Source organism: Nomascus leucogenys, chromosome 6, assembly GCF_006542625.1.
Source record: "Nomascus leucogenys isolate Asia chromosome 6, Asia_NLE_v1, whole genome shotgun sequence".
In the NCBI taxonomy this organism is placed as follows: domain Eukaryota; kingdom Metazoa; phylum Chordata; class Mammalia; order Primates; family Hylobatidae; genus Nomascus; species Nomascus leucogenys.
Window position 1 is genome coordinate 34,190,912 of NC_044386.1, and position 15,659 is coordinate 34,206,570.

The following is a 15,659-nucleotide window of genomic DNA, read 5'->3' on the forward strand; positions in this document are numbered from 1 at the left end:
AGATTTTTTTTTTTTTTTTTTTGAGACAGAGTCTCGCTCTGTCACCCAGGCTGGAGTGCAGTGGCACGATCTCGGCTCACTGCAAGCTCTGCCTCCCGGGTTCACGCCATTCTCCTGCCTCAGCCTCCCGAGTTAGCTGGGACTACAGGCGCCCGCCACCACGCCCAGCTAATTTTTTTGTATTTTTAGTAGAGACGGGGTTTCACCGTGTTAGCCAGGATGGTCTCAATCTCCTGACCTTGTGATCTGCCCATCTCGGCCTCCCAAAGTGCTGGGATTACAGGCGTGAGCCACCGTGCTCAGCCTGAAGATTTTTACAATGAGAAGAAAGCAGTAAGAGATGCTTCCTGCTAATATTCTTTTTCAAAAGAATATCCCTTAAATGGCCAATAATATCACAAAGACATAATTGAAATGTTTTGGTCCTAGGTCACTTATCTAAAGCAGAAGAGATGAATACATTATGTATGTTCAGCTGTAGAAAGGATTTAGGACAAGGGTTGAAAACAGAAAAAACTCCTATTTTTCATACATGGTGATCAATATCATTCAAAAAGTTATTGCTAATATACACAGGAGCTTAAATCCCCTGTACTTCTTTACAATTCTCTTATCTTCCCATCTTCTCTTCAAATTTTTTACCCAGGTATTTATTAGAAGCATTTAAAAGCTTTTGCTGATCCAATATTTAATTCATAAGTACCTTTCACAATTTAAAACTTGGCTGGGATTCTCAACATATCTTGTCAGTAATACATGTATACAATCCAAAAGGTGCAGTGGCTTCTTCATTCTGTTCCAGAATGGATCCTATGAAGAAATACACGTAATGAAATGTGAGGCAAATTGTGTCAATTGATTATTTAAATCATTTATACTAAAGTAGACATCAGGGTCCATGCAAAACTTATCCCTATTAAAAAGCATTTAATATTATATGGCTACTAAATTATATATCTGATTATAGTTAATATTTCAAACAACATTAAAAACTTATTAATTAACAACACTATGATATTACTTAGGATGCATATTTGATATACCAATCTACTTTGCAGAGCATGTAAAGGTCTCGCTTAGGAATCTGAGGTAAGAGAAAAATCTTTCTTTCTATGGGTTGTGACACCACTTTTACTTTGAACCTATGCAGATTTAGTCTGACATCATAAAGAGACTAAACTAGCAGTAACAGAAACTTAATTCTAGGTCTGGCTTCACCAGTTACTAGCCATGTGACTTAGGAAGGTTATTTAACATCTCTGCTCTTGTCTTTTTGCAATATAAGATGGAGATACTAGTTACCTGCTCATTTCCATCACAGGCTAATGTTGTAAAGCACTGTATGATGCTACTATAAAAGACACAATCTACTTTGACAAGTTTTTATTTGGCTCTTTTATCCTTAGCATAAAAATTACAAAACATATAGTCTGATAAGGCTCAGCAGGGTGAGAGGGATCTTTAAGCACTGATATTTTAGATGAGGTTATAGTAAATAAATAAAATGTAATCTTGTTCTTTTAAAGCAAATGATGATTCTTAATGTAATGAGTTTAGCCCACATCTTGGTTTAGCCTCTTCCACCAAGAGTAAGGCATATATATTTATTAATATTCAAAAATAATATTTCATTTTAATCATGATATACAGGAAAGCAACTCTTATTATCAGTTTAAAAAGTCAAAAGCATAATTTCCAAGATGCAACCAAGTGTAATTAGACTAAGTGATAAGATACAAAAATGCGATCAAAATACTCCACTTTATATCTACAAAGTTACTTTAAATAAAATAACTTTATGTTATTTAATATTTTCCTTACCCGTGATTTGAACAACTGATCATAAACTTCTAGTAGTCTAGGTAATGGTACTCCAATTTCATTCATTGTCTGTATTACGAAGCCCACATCCCAGTTCAAAGTACAAACCTGCTGTTCTAAAAACTGTACAATAAAATCTGGGAAGAAAAAAAAAGATCGGAAATTTGGATTTTTAGCTCTTGATACTAAAAGGTAGATCTTATTCATAACTGAGTAGTTTCTAGGGGGATATCTTCTGAAATCCAATTGCAATTTTTTGGAGCGGGGTTTTTTTTTGCTATGTTGCCCAGACTAGAAAATAGTGGCTATTCATAGGAGCAACTACAGTGCACGATAGCCTTGAACTCCTGAGCTCAATCCTCCCACCTCAACCTCCCAAGTAAGCTGGGGCTACAAGTGTGCACCATCACTCTCAGCTTAAAAGAAAAAAAAAATTTTTTTTAAATAAAAGATATATACCAGAACAGGCAAATCTAAAGTAGATTAGTGGTTGCCTAGGGCTGGAGGGTGTGAAGGAATGGGAAGTGACAACTAATAAGCACAGAGTTTCTTTTTGGGATGATGAAAATGTCCTAAAATTAAAATTACAGAACCTAGAAAATTCAGAAAGATACAAAAAGAAAACAGAGACCATTCACAATCCCAATATTGAAGAGGACTTCACTGATAATTTTTTTTAGTATCAGTATTTAAAAAAAAATAGGTTTCCTCACTTTAACAGCTTTTCAGAAAAGGGCAACTGCATCCTGATTTCAGAAATATTAAATGTGTTTTTTAATGCCCCACCCCCAGATTTATCTGACAGTTCTAACTGTGGCCTCATTCTTAAACTTTTAACTGCCTGTCTTATCATAAACAGTAACAACCAAATTTATAGTTACAGCCAGGCGTGGTGGTTCGTGCTTGTAATCCCAGCACTTTGGGAGGCCAAGGTGGGCAGATCACCTGAGGTCAGGAGTTTGAGACCAGCCTGGCCAACATGGTGAAACCCTGTCTCTATTAAAAATACAAAAAAATTAGCTAGGCGTGGCTAATTCAAGACTAGCTTGGGCAATATCGTGAGATCCCTTCTCTATCAAAAGAAAAAAAAAAAAAAAAAAAAAAAATATATATATATATATATATATATATATAAATAAAACATAGAAATCCTCCTGCCTAGCCTGATTAGCTAGGACTATAAGCACGTGCTACCATGCCTAGCTAATCTCAATTTTTTTTTGTAGAGACGGGGTCTTGCTATGCCCAGGCTGGTCTCAAACTCCTGGCTTCAAGCAATCTTCCTGCCTTTGCCTCTCCAAAGTGTTGAGATTACAGGTGTGAGCCACCACGCAAAGCCCACGATTGTTTCTAAATTAAAATGAAAATTCCTCAAAAAGAACTATGTACAATACGGTGTTATTTATTTATTGAAATGGGGTCTCACTGTGTCACTGAGGTTGGAGTGCAGCGGTTCGATCTCAGCTCACTGCAATTTTCACCTCCCAGGCTCAAGTGATCCTCCCACCCTAGCCTCCCGAGTAGCTGGAACCACAGGCGCATGCCACCATGCCTGGGTAATTTTCCTATTTTTTTGTGGAGACAGGGTTTTGCCATGTTGCCCAGGCTGGTCTCAAACTCCTGGGCTCAAGTGATCCATCCACCTTGGCCTCCCAAAGTGCTGGGATTACACCTGTGAGCCACCATGCCCAGCCACAATGCAGTGTTTTTTAAAACAACTATCAAAAGTACCAGTTTCACACACTTATAAACATTTATATAAAGAATGTATTTGCTCTTTTATTTCTCTTTATTTTTAGGATCAATAAAATGGTATGGAAAGGGAACCGTTTCAATGTTATACCTACAAGAAGGATATGAATAAAATGGTTTTATTTCTGACTATGTCCAGAGGGAATAGACCCTAAGTCAGAGATGGTCTGTGAACAAGTTTGAATGCTCATTTGAAAAAAAAAAAAAAAAAAAAAAAAAAAAAAAAAAAAAATTAACATTAGGCTGGGCACAGTGGTGAACGCCTTTAATCCCAGCACCTTGGGAGGCCAAGCCAAGCAGATCACCTGAGTCCAGGAGTTTGAGACCAGCCTGGACAACATGGGGAAACCTCATTTCTAAGAAAAATACAAAAAATTAGCCAGGCGTGGTGGCAGGCGCCTGTAATCCCAGCTACTTGGGAGGCTAGGCAGGAGACTGCTTGAACCCAGAAGGCAGAAATTGCAGTGAGCCGAGATGGCATCACTCCACTCCAGCCTGGGCGACAGAGCAAGCCTCTGTCTCAAAAAAAAAAAAAAAAAAGTTATATTGTGAGGATTTTCATGTCTCTCAATATTTTTAAATAACACAAAAAAGTAGTTAATATTCTACTTTATGGATGTATTTATGTCGTTTCTATTGTTTTACCACTGAGAAAAACAATTGTAGGTTGGCAAATAGCTCATAATTAGCTACCTTATATAAAAATTATAGCCACCATATCTCGTTAAGAAAGGGATTCAAACACTAAGTTTTAACATAATTATTTGCTATTTTAAAGAAAAACATGCCCTCAACATAAAAAAAGAACAGTTGAATCAATCACAGATTACCTATGCACAAAAACATCAACTGTTTTTCTTTTCTTTTCAGAAACTTGTATAGGGTTACCAACAATATAATCATAGGTTGTCAGTCAGCACAATCCTAAGATAGATAATATAAACTTGGAAAGTTAGTCACAGAAAGTTTCATACTCAACTCTTCATTAACAAATTCTGGCCGGGCGCGGTGGCTCACGCCTGTAATCCCAGCACTTTGGGAGGCCGAGGCGGGTGGATCACGAGGTCAGGAGATTGAGACCATCCTGGCTAACACAGTGAAACCCCGTCTCTACTAAAAATACAAAAAATTAGCCGGGCGAGGTGGCGGGCGCCTGTAGTCCCAGCTACTCGGGAGGCTGAGGCAGGAGAATGGCGTGAACCCCAGGGGGCGGAGCCTGCAGTGAGCAGAGATCGCACCACTGCACTCCAGCCTGGGCGACAGCAAGACTCTGTCTCAAAAAAAAAAAAAAAAAAAAAAAAAAACAAATTCTGCCATTCTTTGGAAGTCTTTCTGGAGAGGTAGAATTAAAGTGCTGAACTAAATAGCAAAGAAACTCTTTATTTTACTCAAAAGATCATTATTTGTCCATATCAACGGAGTAAACCATCAGAACAGAAAATATGTGACTGCACCTAAGATCACAGCTTACCTAAAGGAAAGAAGCGTGGTGTGCCAGCATAAATTTTGCCAAGGAGAACAATCTTGAGGCTAAGAGCATGCATTCTATCCGAGGAGCTCAATGTCACACTGTCACTCAATTCTGTAACAAAAAGACATGTTATTTGAAACCCAAATTATTTTTAATGTGAAATGTTTACATTGGCTATTTAATTCTGTTTCAAGGTTCAAAATACTTTAGAACAGATAGTCACATTAATATGATTAACAGATTTGGTGTTTCTGTTATTGTCTGAGATACTCTTATGTCTTACCAGGTTATACTGGCTATTAGATTCTGAGGTGAGTGTCTCAGTATCTTTTATATGGCAGCACAAATAATATAAATTAAATAACCTTTTCACTGAGTATTCTCCCAAATATTCACTTGGGTCATTCTGTGTATGATCATCCTCCACCATACCCAGGTGACTTCCACTTACTCTCTTCTTAGGTATACACAATTTTCATGAGCCACTAGCGGCTTGCATTATATTAGTTACTAGCAGCTTGCATTCCTCCACCAAGTCACTACATAACATATGCTAACATACCTATAACTGAACACTTACCTTTCTCTATGATATCTTGCCAAAGTGTCTGCACCAATATAGGGTCTGAATAACCGGCACAATGAATTATTGCAAGTTTACACTCTGCAAGTTTAAATGGGTCAGCAAATTCCCCATAAAGCTGTGAGAGAAAATCCCAAAATTAAACATCCAACTAGAGATCAACATTCAGAGATTAATAGTAAAGCACTCCTTGAAAATTAAAAAATAACCAAAGATTTTACGTAAAGTTTCTGAAATATGATATAAAGATGTGATGATGTATGTAGCTGGTTATAACTCCATATTTAAAAAGTTAAGGGTATGGGCCGGGCACGGTGACTCATGCCTGTAATCCCAGCACTTTAAGAGGCCAAGATGGGCGGATCACGAGGTGGGGAGATCGAGACCATCCTGGCCAATATGGTGAAACCCCATCTCTACTACAATAAAATAAAAATAATTAGCTGGGCGTGGTGGTGCGTGGCTGTAGTCCCAGCTACTCAGGAGGCTGAGGCAGGTGGAGGTTGCAGCCAGCTGAGATCACGCCATTGCACTCCAGTCTGGTGACAGAGCAAGACTCTGTCTCCCCCACAAAAAGAAGATGGGGGGTAAGGGTATGGTAAATACATTCAAACAGACTTTAGCATGTAGAGCTTTTTTCTTGGCTGGGAAGAACATGTTGCAATGACATTCTATTTATTAATTTTAAAATCCATTTTTTCAAATTTCTGTGGGTACACAGTAGGTGTATGTATTTACAGGGTACATGAGATGTTCTGATACAGTCGTGCAATGAGAAATAAGCATGTCATGGAGAATGTCTATTCCTCAAGCATTTATCCTTTTGAGTTACAAATAATCCAATTACATTCTCTATTTTAAAATATACAGTTATTATTGACTATAGTCGCCCTATTGTGCTATCAAATAGGTCTTATTCATTCTTTCTATTTTGTTTTTGTACCCATTAGCCATCCCCACCTTCCCCGCAAACCCCCTGCAATGGTATTTTAGAACTAGTGTTGTATAAACAATGGGTTGAAGAATCACAGGAATACTGACAAATCTCAAGGTGTTTCAGGTTACCTGGAACTATGTCTAAGAATAAATGAAGAGGAAGGAACTGCTCAGAAAATTACAGAGCGAGAAAGAGGTTTAGAGAGTTAAGCAAAGATAAGTTAGTTTTTCCAAGGCAAGAAGTGAGGCCATAAATAAGATGGTTTTGGTTTTTTAGTTTTGTTTTTTTTTTCTTTTTGAGACAAGGTCTCACTCTGTCACTCAGGCTGGAATGCAGTAGCACCATCGAGGCTCACCACAACCTGGGCCTCCTCTGCTCAATCAGTCCTCCCACCTCAGTCTCCTGAGTAGATGGAACAACAACCACACACCACCACACCTGGCTAATTTTTTTTTTTTTTTTTTTTTTTGATGGAGTCTTGCTCTGTCGCCCAGGCTCCTGGACTACAGTGGCATGATCTCGGCTCACTGAAACCTCCACCTCCTGGGTTCAAGTGATTCTCCTGCCTCAGCCTCCCATGTAGCTGGGATTACAGGCGCATGCCACCATGCCTGGCTAATTTTTGTATTTTCAGTAGAGACAGAGTTTCCCCATGTTGACCAGGCTGGTCTCAAACTCCTGACCTCAGGTGATCTGCCCGCCTCAGCCTCCCAAAGTGCTGGATTACAGGCGTGAGCCACAATGCCTGGCCTTTTTGGTATTTTTTTGTAGAGACGAGGTTTCACCATGTTGCCCAGGCTGGAGATAGCTGGTTTTAACACAGCTCTCATGTGAGGCTGATAGGTTCTTTGTAGCTACTGGCCTGGAAAGAGTAGCTTAGCCTTTTCTAGGAGTCAGATGAAGCAGTGGTGATCTGTCAGCCCAGTGATAAGCTGCCAAAGATGCCTTATCTTATTTGTGGAGATAAGGTAATCTTCCCCATGAAACAAAAAGCAAAATAAAAAACAAAAATTTCTCATTATTAGGTGACTACTATAAAAATTTCACTTGTTTTTTTATTACCTTAGTTATGTCCATCAGCTCAGAATCCAGCTGAGAAACTGCATCCTGTACAGAAGAATGATGGGAATACTGCCTTTGTAGTGTCTCCTGTATCTGAAGTTGGATCCTAGCAACCTAGTTTGGGCAGAAAATAGGATGTTTTAATTTACTTATGATAAATCAACATACATTTGAAAGAATGGATCCTACTAACTGACTTTAAGTTTGCTAAAATAATGTATAAATGAAGATTTCTATCATAATAGGCTAACATCATCATAACAGACATCAACTAAACATAATAGATTTCACAGGAAGTATACTGTGGCAGACTCCTTGCTGCCTACCAATATTTATACCTTCTAAGACTGTAGCCAAATGGTTAGACTATACAGCTCAGCCTCCTCTGCAGGGGAGGTATGGCCATATCACCAAGTTCTCTTCAAAGGAATGTGAGTAGAAGTAAAGTGTGTCATGTCAGGGCTGTAGTTTTTAAGAGAGTGAATTTGTTCTTTCTTTTCCTTCCTCCCTCTGCTGAAGCAAAGGCCCTAGGGAATGGTAGTGCCAGAAAACAGAACTTGGGTTCCTAAATCAACCACATGGAGGAAAGCCAGCTGCCAATCAGGAAGACTCACCCTGGATTTTTGTGAATAAGAAACAAACTTTTGTATTTGGATGATGGTATGTTTTTGATTCTCTTAGTTAGGGAATTTTAGCCTACTCTACTTCATACATCTACTTATTTGCTTCCAAAATAAATGGTGAATGTGATGTAATATACTTGCTGTTGAAACAGTTGGGAAAAACATTTATTTTTTATTATTATTATTTTTTGAGACAGAGTCTCACTCTGTCTCCCAGGCTGGAATGCAGTGGTGCAATCTCAGCTCACCGCAACCTCTGCTTCCTGGGTTCAAGCGATTCTCCTGCCTCAGCCTCCTGAGTAGCTGGGTCTACAGGCGTGTGCCACCACCCCCGGCTAATTTTTGTATTTTTTTAAGTAGAGACAAGGTTTTGCCATGTTGGCCAGGCTGGTCTCGAACTTCTGACCTCATGATCTGGCCGCCTCGGCCTCCCAAAGTGCTGGGATTAAGGTGTGAGCCACTGCACCCAGCTGGGAAAAACCTTTAGAAACGCCAGAGAAAACTTCTAAATTATAGCAATGTTTTTATGACCCAAGTGCATCCTTAAAAATCTCTTTTAAGATTTATATCTAAACATAAAAATAAACAGACAAAAGCAACTAGAATAATAATGACTTCTACAGACCTATTACTTACCAACGGAAGAATGGAATGTGGAATAACTATGTGGCTAGTACTCAACGTGGACACAGCTTAAGATCTTTAGCGCTTACCTCCATTTTTTCTTCTAATTCATGAAGGAATTCACCATCGGCAGCTATTGATGAAATGGCAGTGGAACTTTTGGCACTAAGAATGGCTCGAGCAATGTACTCTAGTCGCTGCTGAAGTGAAATTTCTGTGCTAGAAGGGAAAACGCTTATTTTTAGTTACACAATTTCTTAAGGATTGATGATACAAATACGTCAATTAGTACGTACTGTTTCATACCAAACACACATAAAAAGCCATCTGAAACTTGAAAATCATTAGATTTAAAAAAAAATCTATTTTAGATTTCTAATAAGAGAGATCCACAATTTTAGACAATACATAAATACATTTATGTCTAAAAAGTAACATCCTATTTAAAAAATTTAGATCAGTATATTAAAACTTAGATTCTTCTAAAATTAAAGAAAACTGAATGTAAGTACATATAGCTCAGTTTTGAATCATTCTTCACAATAAGAATATTATGCCATACCTATGCATGTCAGCCAGTCTGGACAGTACACGAGCAGCATTACTGAAACTTCTGTTCTTCTCGTAATACCGCCAGAGTAAATCCATATAACGAACTCTGTTTTGATCAACTTTGGCCATTCGGACTAGATGTGGCTCCAGAAATGGAGAAGCGACCTAGAAATTATATAGTTATTCAGAAAAATTTTCTAACCACTTACAGATAACGTTCCTGATAAGGAAAATATAATATTTTTAAGTCAACTACAACTTTGCCTTGTTTTATGAAACAAGCAAAATTGTAATCCAACACTAACAGATAAGAGGGCAAATTTTCTTATTATAAACAATTTTCGTTTTACCACAGTTAGCGTAAGAATTTCCAAAACAATTCTATTAGGTTGATAACAATAATTTAGTAGGCTGGACATGGCGACTCATGTCTGTAATCCTCGCACTTTGGGAGGCCAAGGTGGGCAGATCATGTGAGCTCAGGAGTTCGAGACCAGCCTGGGCAATATATGGCAAAACCTCGTCTCTACAAAAAAATTAGCTGGGTGTGGTCGCGCGGGCCTATAGTTCTAGTTACTCAGGAGGGTTAGGTGTGAGGATTACCTGAGCCTAGGAAGGTCAAGGCTACAGTGAGCCATTATCGTGCCATTGCACTGCACTTCAGCCTAAGCTACAGATTGAGACCCTGCCTCAAAAAAGAAAAGGAAATTTGGCCGGGCACGGTGGTTCATGCCTGCAATCCCAGCACTTTGGGAGGCTGAGGTGGGCAGATCACCTGAGCTCAGGAGTTTGAGACCAGCCTGGCCAACATGGTGAAACTCTGTCTCTACTAAAAAGATATAAAAACTAGCTGTGTGTGGTGGCAGGTGCCTGTAATCCCAGCTACTTGGGAGGCTGAGGCAGGAGGATCGCTAGAACCCAGGAGGCAGAGGTTGCAGTGAACTTAGATCATGCCACTGCACTCCAGCCTGGGCGACAGAGCCAGACCCTATCTCAAAAAAAAAAAAAAAAAAGAAATTTACTATAAAATTACAAATTTTTAAATAAACTTTGATAACACAGCTATTGATTCCTAGACATTGAGCTCAAAGGCATTATTGAAATTGTCAAATGCTATGTATTCATTAAATAGATTGAGGAACACTGAAACTTAGGGTAGGTAAAAGGACATATCTGAAGTCACATAGCGACTTAACGGCAGAGTTAAGATGACCTACAGGACTCATATTCATAATCCAGTGATTTCTACCCCGCAATATAAACTATCCCAATCAGCTTCAAAATAACAAGAAAATTGGAGCAGTAGCCTACTTTGCCCCTTAGGAAAAGATATTGCATTACTCATCTTTATACTAACATCTAATAGTAGGCATGGGATGAGAAACTGAATTTTTTACATCTATGTATGTGCTTATATCATTGAGTTATGCTCCTTAAGAATAATTAACACAACTGCAATAAAAAAAGATTTACCTGTAGCAGCTTATCTGCAAGGTCAGCTTGTATTAGCCAATTATAAAGGGCAATACTAAAGAGCTCATCCTTGGATCGCTGTGACAATTTAAGCATTTGTTCAAACTAAAATAAAGAAAATAGTAAAAATTAGCAGTTAAAGTCTCTGTTTCTGGGCACCACAACCCTTTAGCCCTATAAACTCCAGTAAGAAATCAAGAATCCTTACATGATAACTTCTGAGAACGACCACCTTTCCCCAAGATGACTGTGCCACCATTACCATGCAGAACTTCTAAACAGTGTATTCTCAGAATGAAAATATACTATGTCCCTTACATGATGTCCTGCTTCTTCATTACTCAGCATATTTGGATCAGATGACAACACTGGAGGACCAGGTTTTTTGGGTACACTGGGAGACTGAGGAGCGGCCTTACTTTGATTTACCAGTTCTTGAAGTGTGTCTGTAATGCATTTGTAACTGTTTAATCTGAAAGAAAATGGAAAAGGAACAATTACATTATTTAACTAGAAAGCAAATGATGGCAAGTGTGGTGACTCACACCTGTAATGCCAGCCACAGGGAGGTCAAGGTAGGAGGAGGGCTTGAGGCTGGGAGTTCAAGACTAGCCAGGGCAACAGAGTGAGACCACATCTCTACAAAAAATACAAAAAATTGGCTGGGCACAGTGCCTCACACCTGTAATCCCAGCACTCTGGGAGACGAAGGCAGGGGGACTGCCAGAGGTCAGGAGTTTAAGACCAGCCTGGCCAACCTGGTGAAACCCCATATCTGCTAAAATTACAAAAATTAGCGGGCATGGTGGTGCACGCCTGTAGTGCCAGCTATTCAGGAGACTGAGGCACAAGAATTGCTTGAACCTGGGAGGCAGAGGTTGAGGTGAGCTGAGATCACGCCACTGCATTCCATCCTGGGCAACAGCAAGACCCTGTCTCAAAAAACAAACAAACAAAAAACAAAACAAAACAAAACAAAAAATTAACCAGGCGTGGCGGTATGCACCTGTAATCCCAGCTACTTGGGAGGCAGAGGCAGGAGGATCGCTTGAGCCCAGGAATTCAAGGTTGCAAGTGAGCTATTATCATGCCACTGCACTCCAGCCCAGGCAACAGAATGAGGCCCTTTCTCAAAAACAAAAAACAAAACCCCCCAAAAACAAAACAAAACAAACAACAAAAAAGAAAGCCACTGATTTACCTTACCTAAGTATATACAAGGATTTCAAGACTATTTGGCAGAATAGATGTACATATTTGGCATTTAAAATAATACAAACCATATACTTTTTCAATAAGTTTGAGAAGTGTTTGGTTAAACATAAAAGGGTAAAGTCATTAAATATAGTAATAAAAAAATAGGTTTTCACCAGATGTGGTGGCTGACACCTCTAATCTCAGCACTTTGGGAGGCTGAGAAGAAAGGATTGCTTGAGCCCAGGAGTTAAAGACCAGCCTGGGCAATATAGTGAGGCCCTGTCTCTACAGAAACTAAAGAGATAAAAAAAATTAGCCGAGTGTGGTGACATGTATCTGTAGTCCCAGCTACTGCGGAGGCTGAGGTGGGAGGATCACTGCATCACTTGAGCCCAAAAGGTCAAGGCTACAGTGAGCTATGATGGTGACACTGAACTCCAGCCCAGGAGACAGAGTGAGGTTTGTCTCAAAAACAAAACAAAACAAAACAAAAACAAAACAAAACACCCTCCATATATATATGTTATAGAAAGGTTATATATTTCTTTTTTGTTCCGAGATGGAGCCTTGCTCTGACGCCCAGGCTGGAGTTCTGTGGTACAATCTCAGCTCACTGCAAACTCTGCCTCCCGGGTTCAAGCAATTCTCCTGCCTCAGCTTCCCAAGTTGCTGGGATTACGGGTGTGCACCACCACGACTGGCTAATTTTTGTATTTTAGTAAAGACAGGGTTTCACCATGATGGCCAGGCTGGTCTCGAACTCCTGACCTCATGATCTGCCCACCTCAGCCTCCCAAAGTGCTGGGATTACAGGCGTGAGCCACCGCGCCCAGCCTATATTTCTTTTAAGGACACACATTTCTTTTTTAATAGTCTCAACAAATCTGGGAATACTTAAAAATTATCCTTTAAAATGAAATCCTACCAGACACAGTGGCTCACGCCTGTAATCACAGCACTTTGGGCGGTCGACCTTTACAGAAAGAGGCCAGACACGGTGGCTGATGGCTGTAATCCTAGCACTTTGCAAGACTGAGGTGGGTGATCACTTGAGGTTAGGAGTTCAAGACCAGCCTGGCCAAAATGGTGAAACCCTGTCTCTACTAAAAATACAAAAATTAGCCAGGCATGGTGGTGTGCATCTGTAATCCCAGCTACATGGAAGGCTGAGGTACGAGAATAGCTTGAACCTGGAAGGCAGAGATTGCAGTGCGCCAAGATCACACCACTGCACTCCAGCCCAGGTGACAGAGCAAGACTCTGTCTCAAAAAAAAAAACATAAAACAAAAAACAAAAAATTTTATGCAAAGAAAAGTCTGTATCCATAAAGATGACAATCTGCTAAGGTAATGGAATGCACCTTTCTTGGAAGGCCTGAAGTCCAACTATGTCTTCTTCTGGTTCTCCATGTTTATAGAAATGAAGCCCAAGACCTTGAGGATCTTTTTTCTCTGCAGCCGTAAGAGAAAGTTCCACCACACCCTCATAAAATCTCACTGATGGGAAAGAAAAGAATGAAGACCTATGACTTACTAAAGTTGGATACATTTTTCCTTAGCTGGCACATGAAAATAATGATCAAGGTTATGTCTCTACTGTACAATAGTCACCCTGCTAACATAAAATATTTCTGATAGGTCTTCAGAAGAAAAAGGTCTTAATATGCCTAAAAGGCAACTGTTAAATATATTTCTTCATTGGGGGCCAGGTGTGGTGGCTCACGCCTGTAATCCCAGCACTTTGGGAGGCTGAGGCGGGCAGATCACAAGGTCAGGAGTTGGAGATCAGCCTGACCAACATGGTGAAACCCTACCTCTACTAAAAATACAAAAATTAGCTGGGTGTGGTGGCACGTGCCTGTAATCCCAGCTACTCAAAAGGCTGAGGCAGGAGAATTGCTTGAACCAGGGAGGCAGAGGTTGCAGTGAGGCGAGATTGCACCACTGCATGCACTCCAGCCCGGGCGACAGAGCGAGACACTGTCTCAAAAAAAAAAAGAAAAGAAAAAGAAAAAAAAATATATATATATATATATATAAAAATATATATAAAAAACATATATATTTCTTCATTGGAAAAAAGAGACCGTATTTCAAATAACAAAAAGGAAAGTTGTAGTTCCCTACTGGGGGGAAAAAATACCTTGAGATTCATAATACCTGTGCAAATAGTTATAGCCTTTACATTATGTTAGATTTGATTTAAAGTAATTTTTTAAAAAGTAAGCAGATTATACCTTAAAACTCAATAAAAAATTTTAAATATCTGAAAAATAAATGTAATCCAGAAAGCAATCTAAAACATAACAGTAATTGAACTGGACAAGAACTGAAACTCTAATGCTAAAAAGTTATACATTTCGGTGGGGCACAGTGGAGGCTCACGTCTGTAATCCTAGCACTTTGAGAGGCTGAGATGGGTGGATCACCTGAGGTCAGGAGATTGAGACCACCCTGGCTAACATGGTAAAACCCCACCTCTACTAAAAATACAAAAATTAGCTGGGTGTTGGCCGGGCGCGGTGGCTCACGCCTGTAATCCCAGCGCTTTGGGAGGCCGAGGTGGGTGAATCATGAGATCAGGAGATCGAGACCATCCTGGCTAACACGGTGAAACCCCGTCTCTACTAAAAATACAAAAAAATTAGCCAGCCATGGTGGCAGGTGCCTGTAGTCCCAGCTACTCGGGAGGCTGAGGCAGAATGGCGTGAACCCGGGAGGCAGAGCTTGCAGTGAGCTGAGATTGCACCACTGCACTTCAGCCTGGGCGACAGAGCAAGACTCTGTCTCAAAAAAAAAAAAAAAAAAAAAAAAAAATTAGCTGGGCATGGTGGCAAGCGCCTGTAATACCAGCTACCTGGGAAGCTGAGGCAGGAGAATTGCTGGAACCTGGGAGACGGAGGCTGCAGTGAGCTAAGATCGTGCCACTGCACTCCAGCCTGGCTGACAGAGCGAGACTCCGTCTCAAAAAAAAAAAAATTGTACATTTCAAAAGATAAAAAGAACATTACAGCTTCTGCAGGTCAGTGTAGTCATCAAATATTGTAACACAATGATACCATATTCCTACGTCCTTTCACTCAGCCTCTGATGTTGAAAGAAGATTTGCATCTGGAAAGTGGCTTTTCATCATTAGCTCGCTTCGTTCATACACTATCGTTTGTCTTTTGAGTTGAGTAAAAGATACAAGAAACACTTTATTTCTCACCTTGTCTATACTGAACACAAACATTGGAAAGGTCCACTTGATTGCTAATTTTTTGATATTCCTTTAATGATTCCCTTAACATTCTTTCTTTTTCAGTCTTGTTTTGAACTTGTCGGGAACGCTGGAGAAGCTCATTTGCCTAGAAGAGGAGATAACAAGAACTTAAAAATATATAAAATCAAGCAGACAGATGATGCTGTCAACTAAGTTTTAGTCTATGTCTAAATTTATATATGGTTATTACCATTAAAATGAAAACAACTCTACAAACTTACTTCTTAATTTTAGGCAGAAAAGTTTTTGACCAAAAATTCCTAGCTATTCTTAATTCCTCTCACAAATATGTTAAGCAAGAG

At 39.6% G+C, this 15,659-nt stretch overlaps 1 protein-coding gene across 4 annotated transcripts in view; it reads right to left on the reverse strand.

Annotated features, from left to right (window-relative positions):
• The window catches only part of NUP155 (nucleoporin 155), a 76,836-nt gene that overhangs the window by 477 nt on the left and 60,700 nt on the right, over positions 1–15,659 (reverse strand). For all 4 annotated transcript variants that reach the window (XM_030813993.1, XM_030813992.1, XM_030813995.1 and 1 more), the window contains 11 exons: positions 15,304–15,442; positions 13,457–13,592; positions 11,217–11,370; positions 10,899–11,003; positions 9,436–9,590; positions 8,963–9,092; positions 7,627–7,740; positions 5,625–5,745; positions 5,045–5,155; positions 1,822–1,958; positions 704–810 (listed from right to left, as the gene is read on the reverse strand). In XM_030813993.1, the coding sequence (XP_030669853.1) occupies positions 704–810; positions 1,822–1,958; positions 5,045–5,155; positions 5,625–5,745; positions 7,627–7,740; positions 8,963–9,092; positions 9,436–9,590; positions 10,899–11,003; positions 11,217–11,370; positions 13,457–13,592; positions 15,304–15,442 (1,409 nt within the window). The remainder of the gene's footprint in view (positions 1–703; positions 811–1,821; positions 1,959–5,044; positions 5,156–5,624; positions 5,746–7,626; positions 7,741–8,962; positions 9,093–9,435; positions 9,591–10,898; positions 11,004–11,216; positions 11,371–13,456; positions 13,593–15,303; positions 15,443–15,659) is intronic.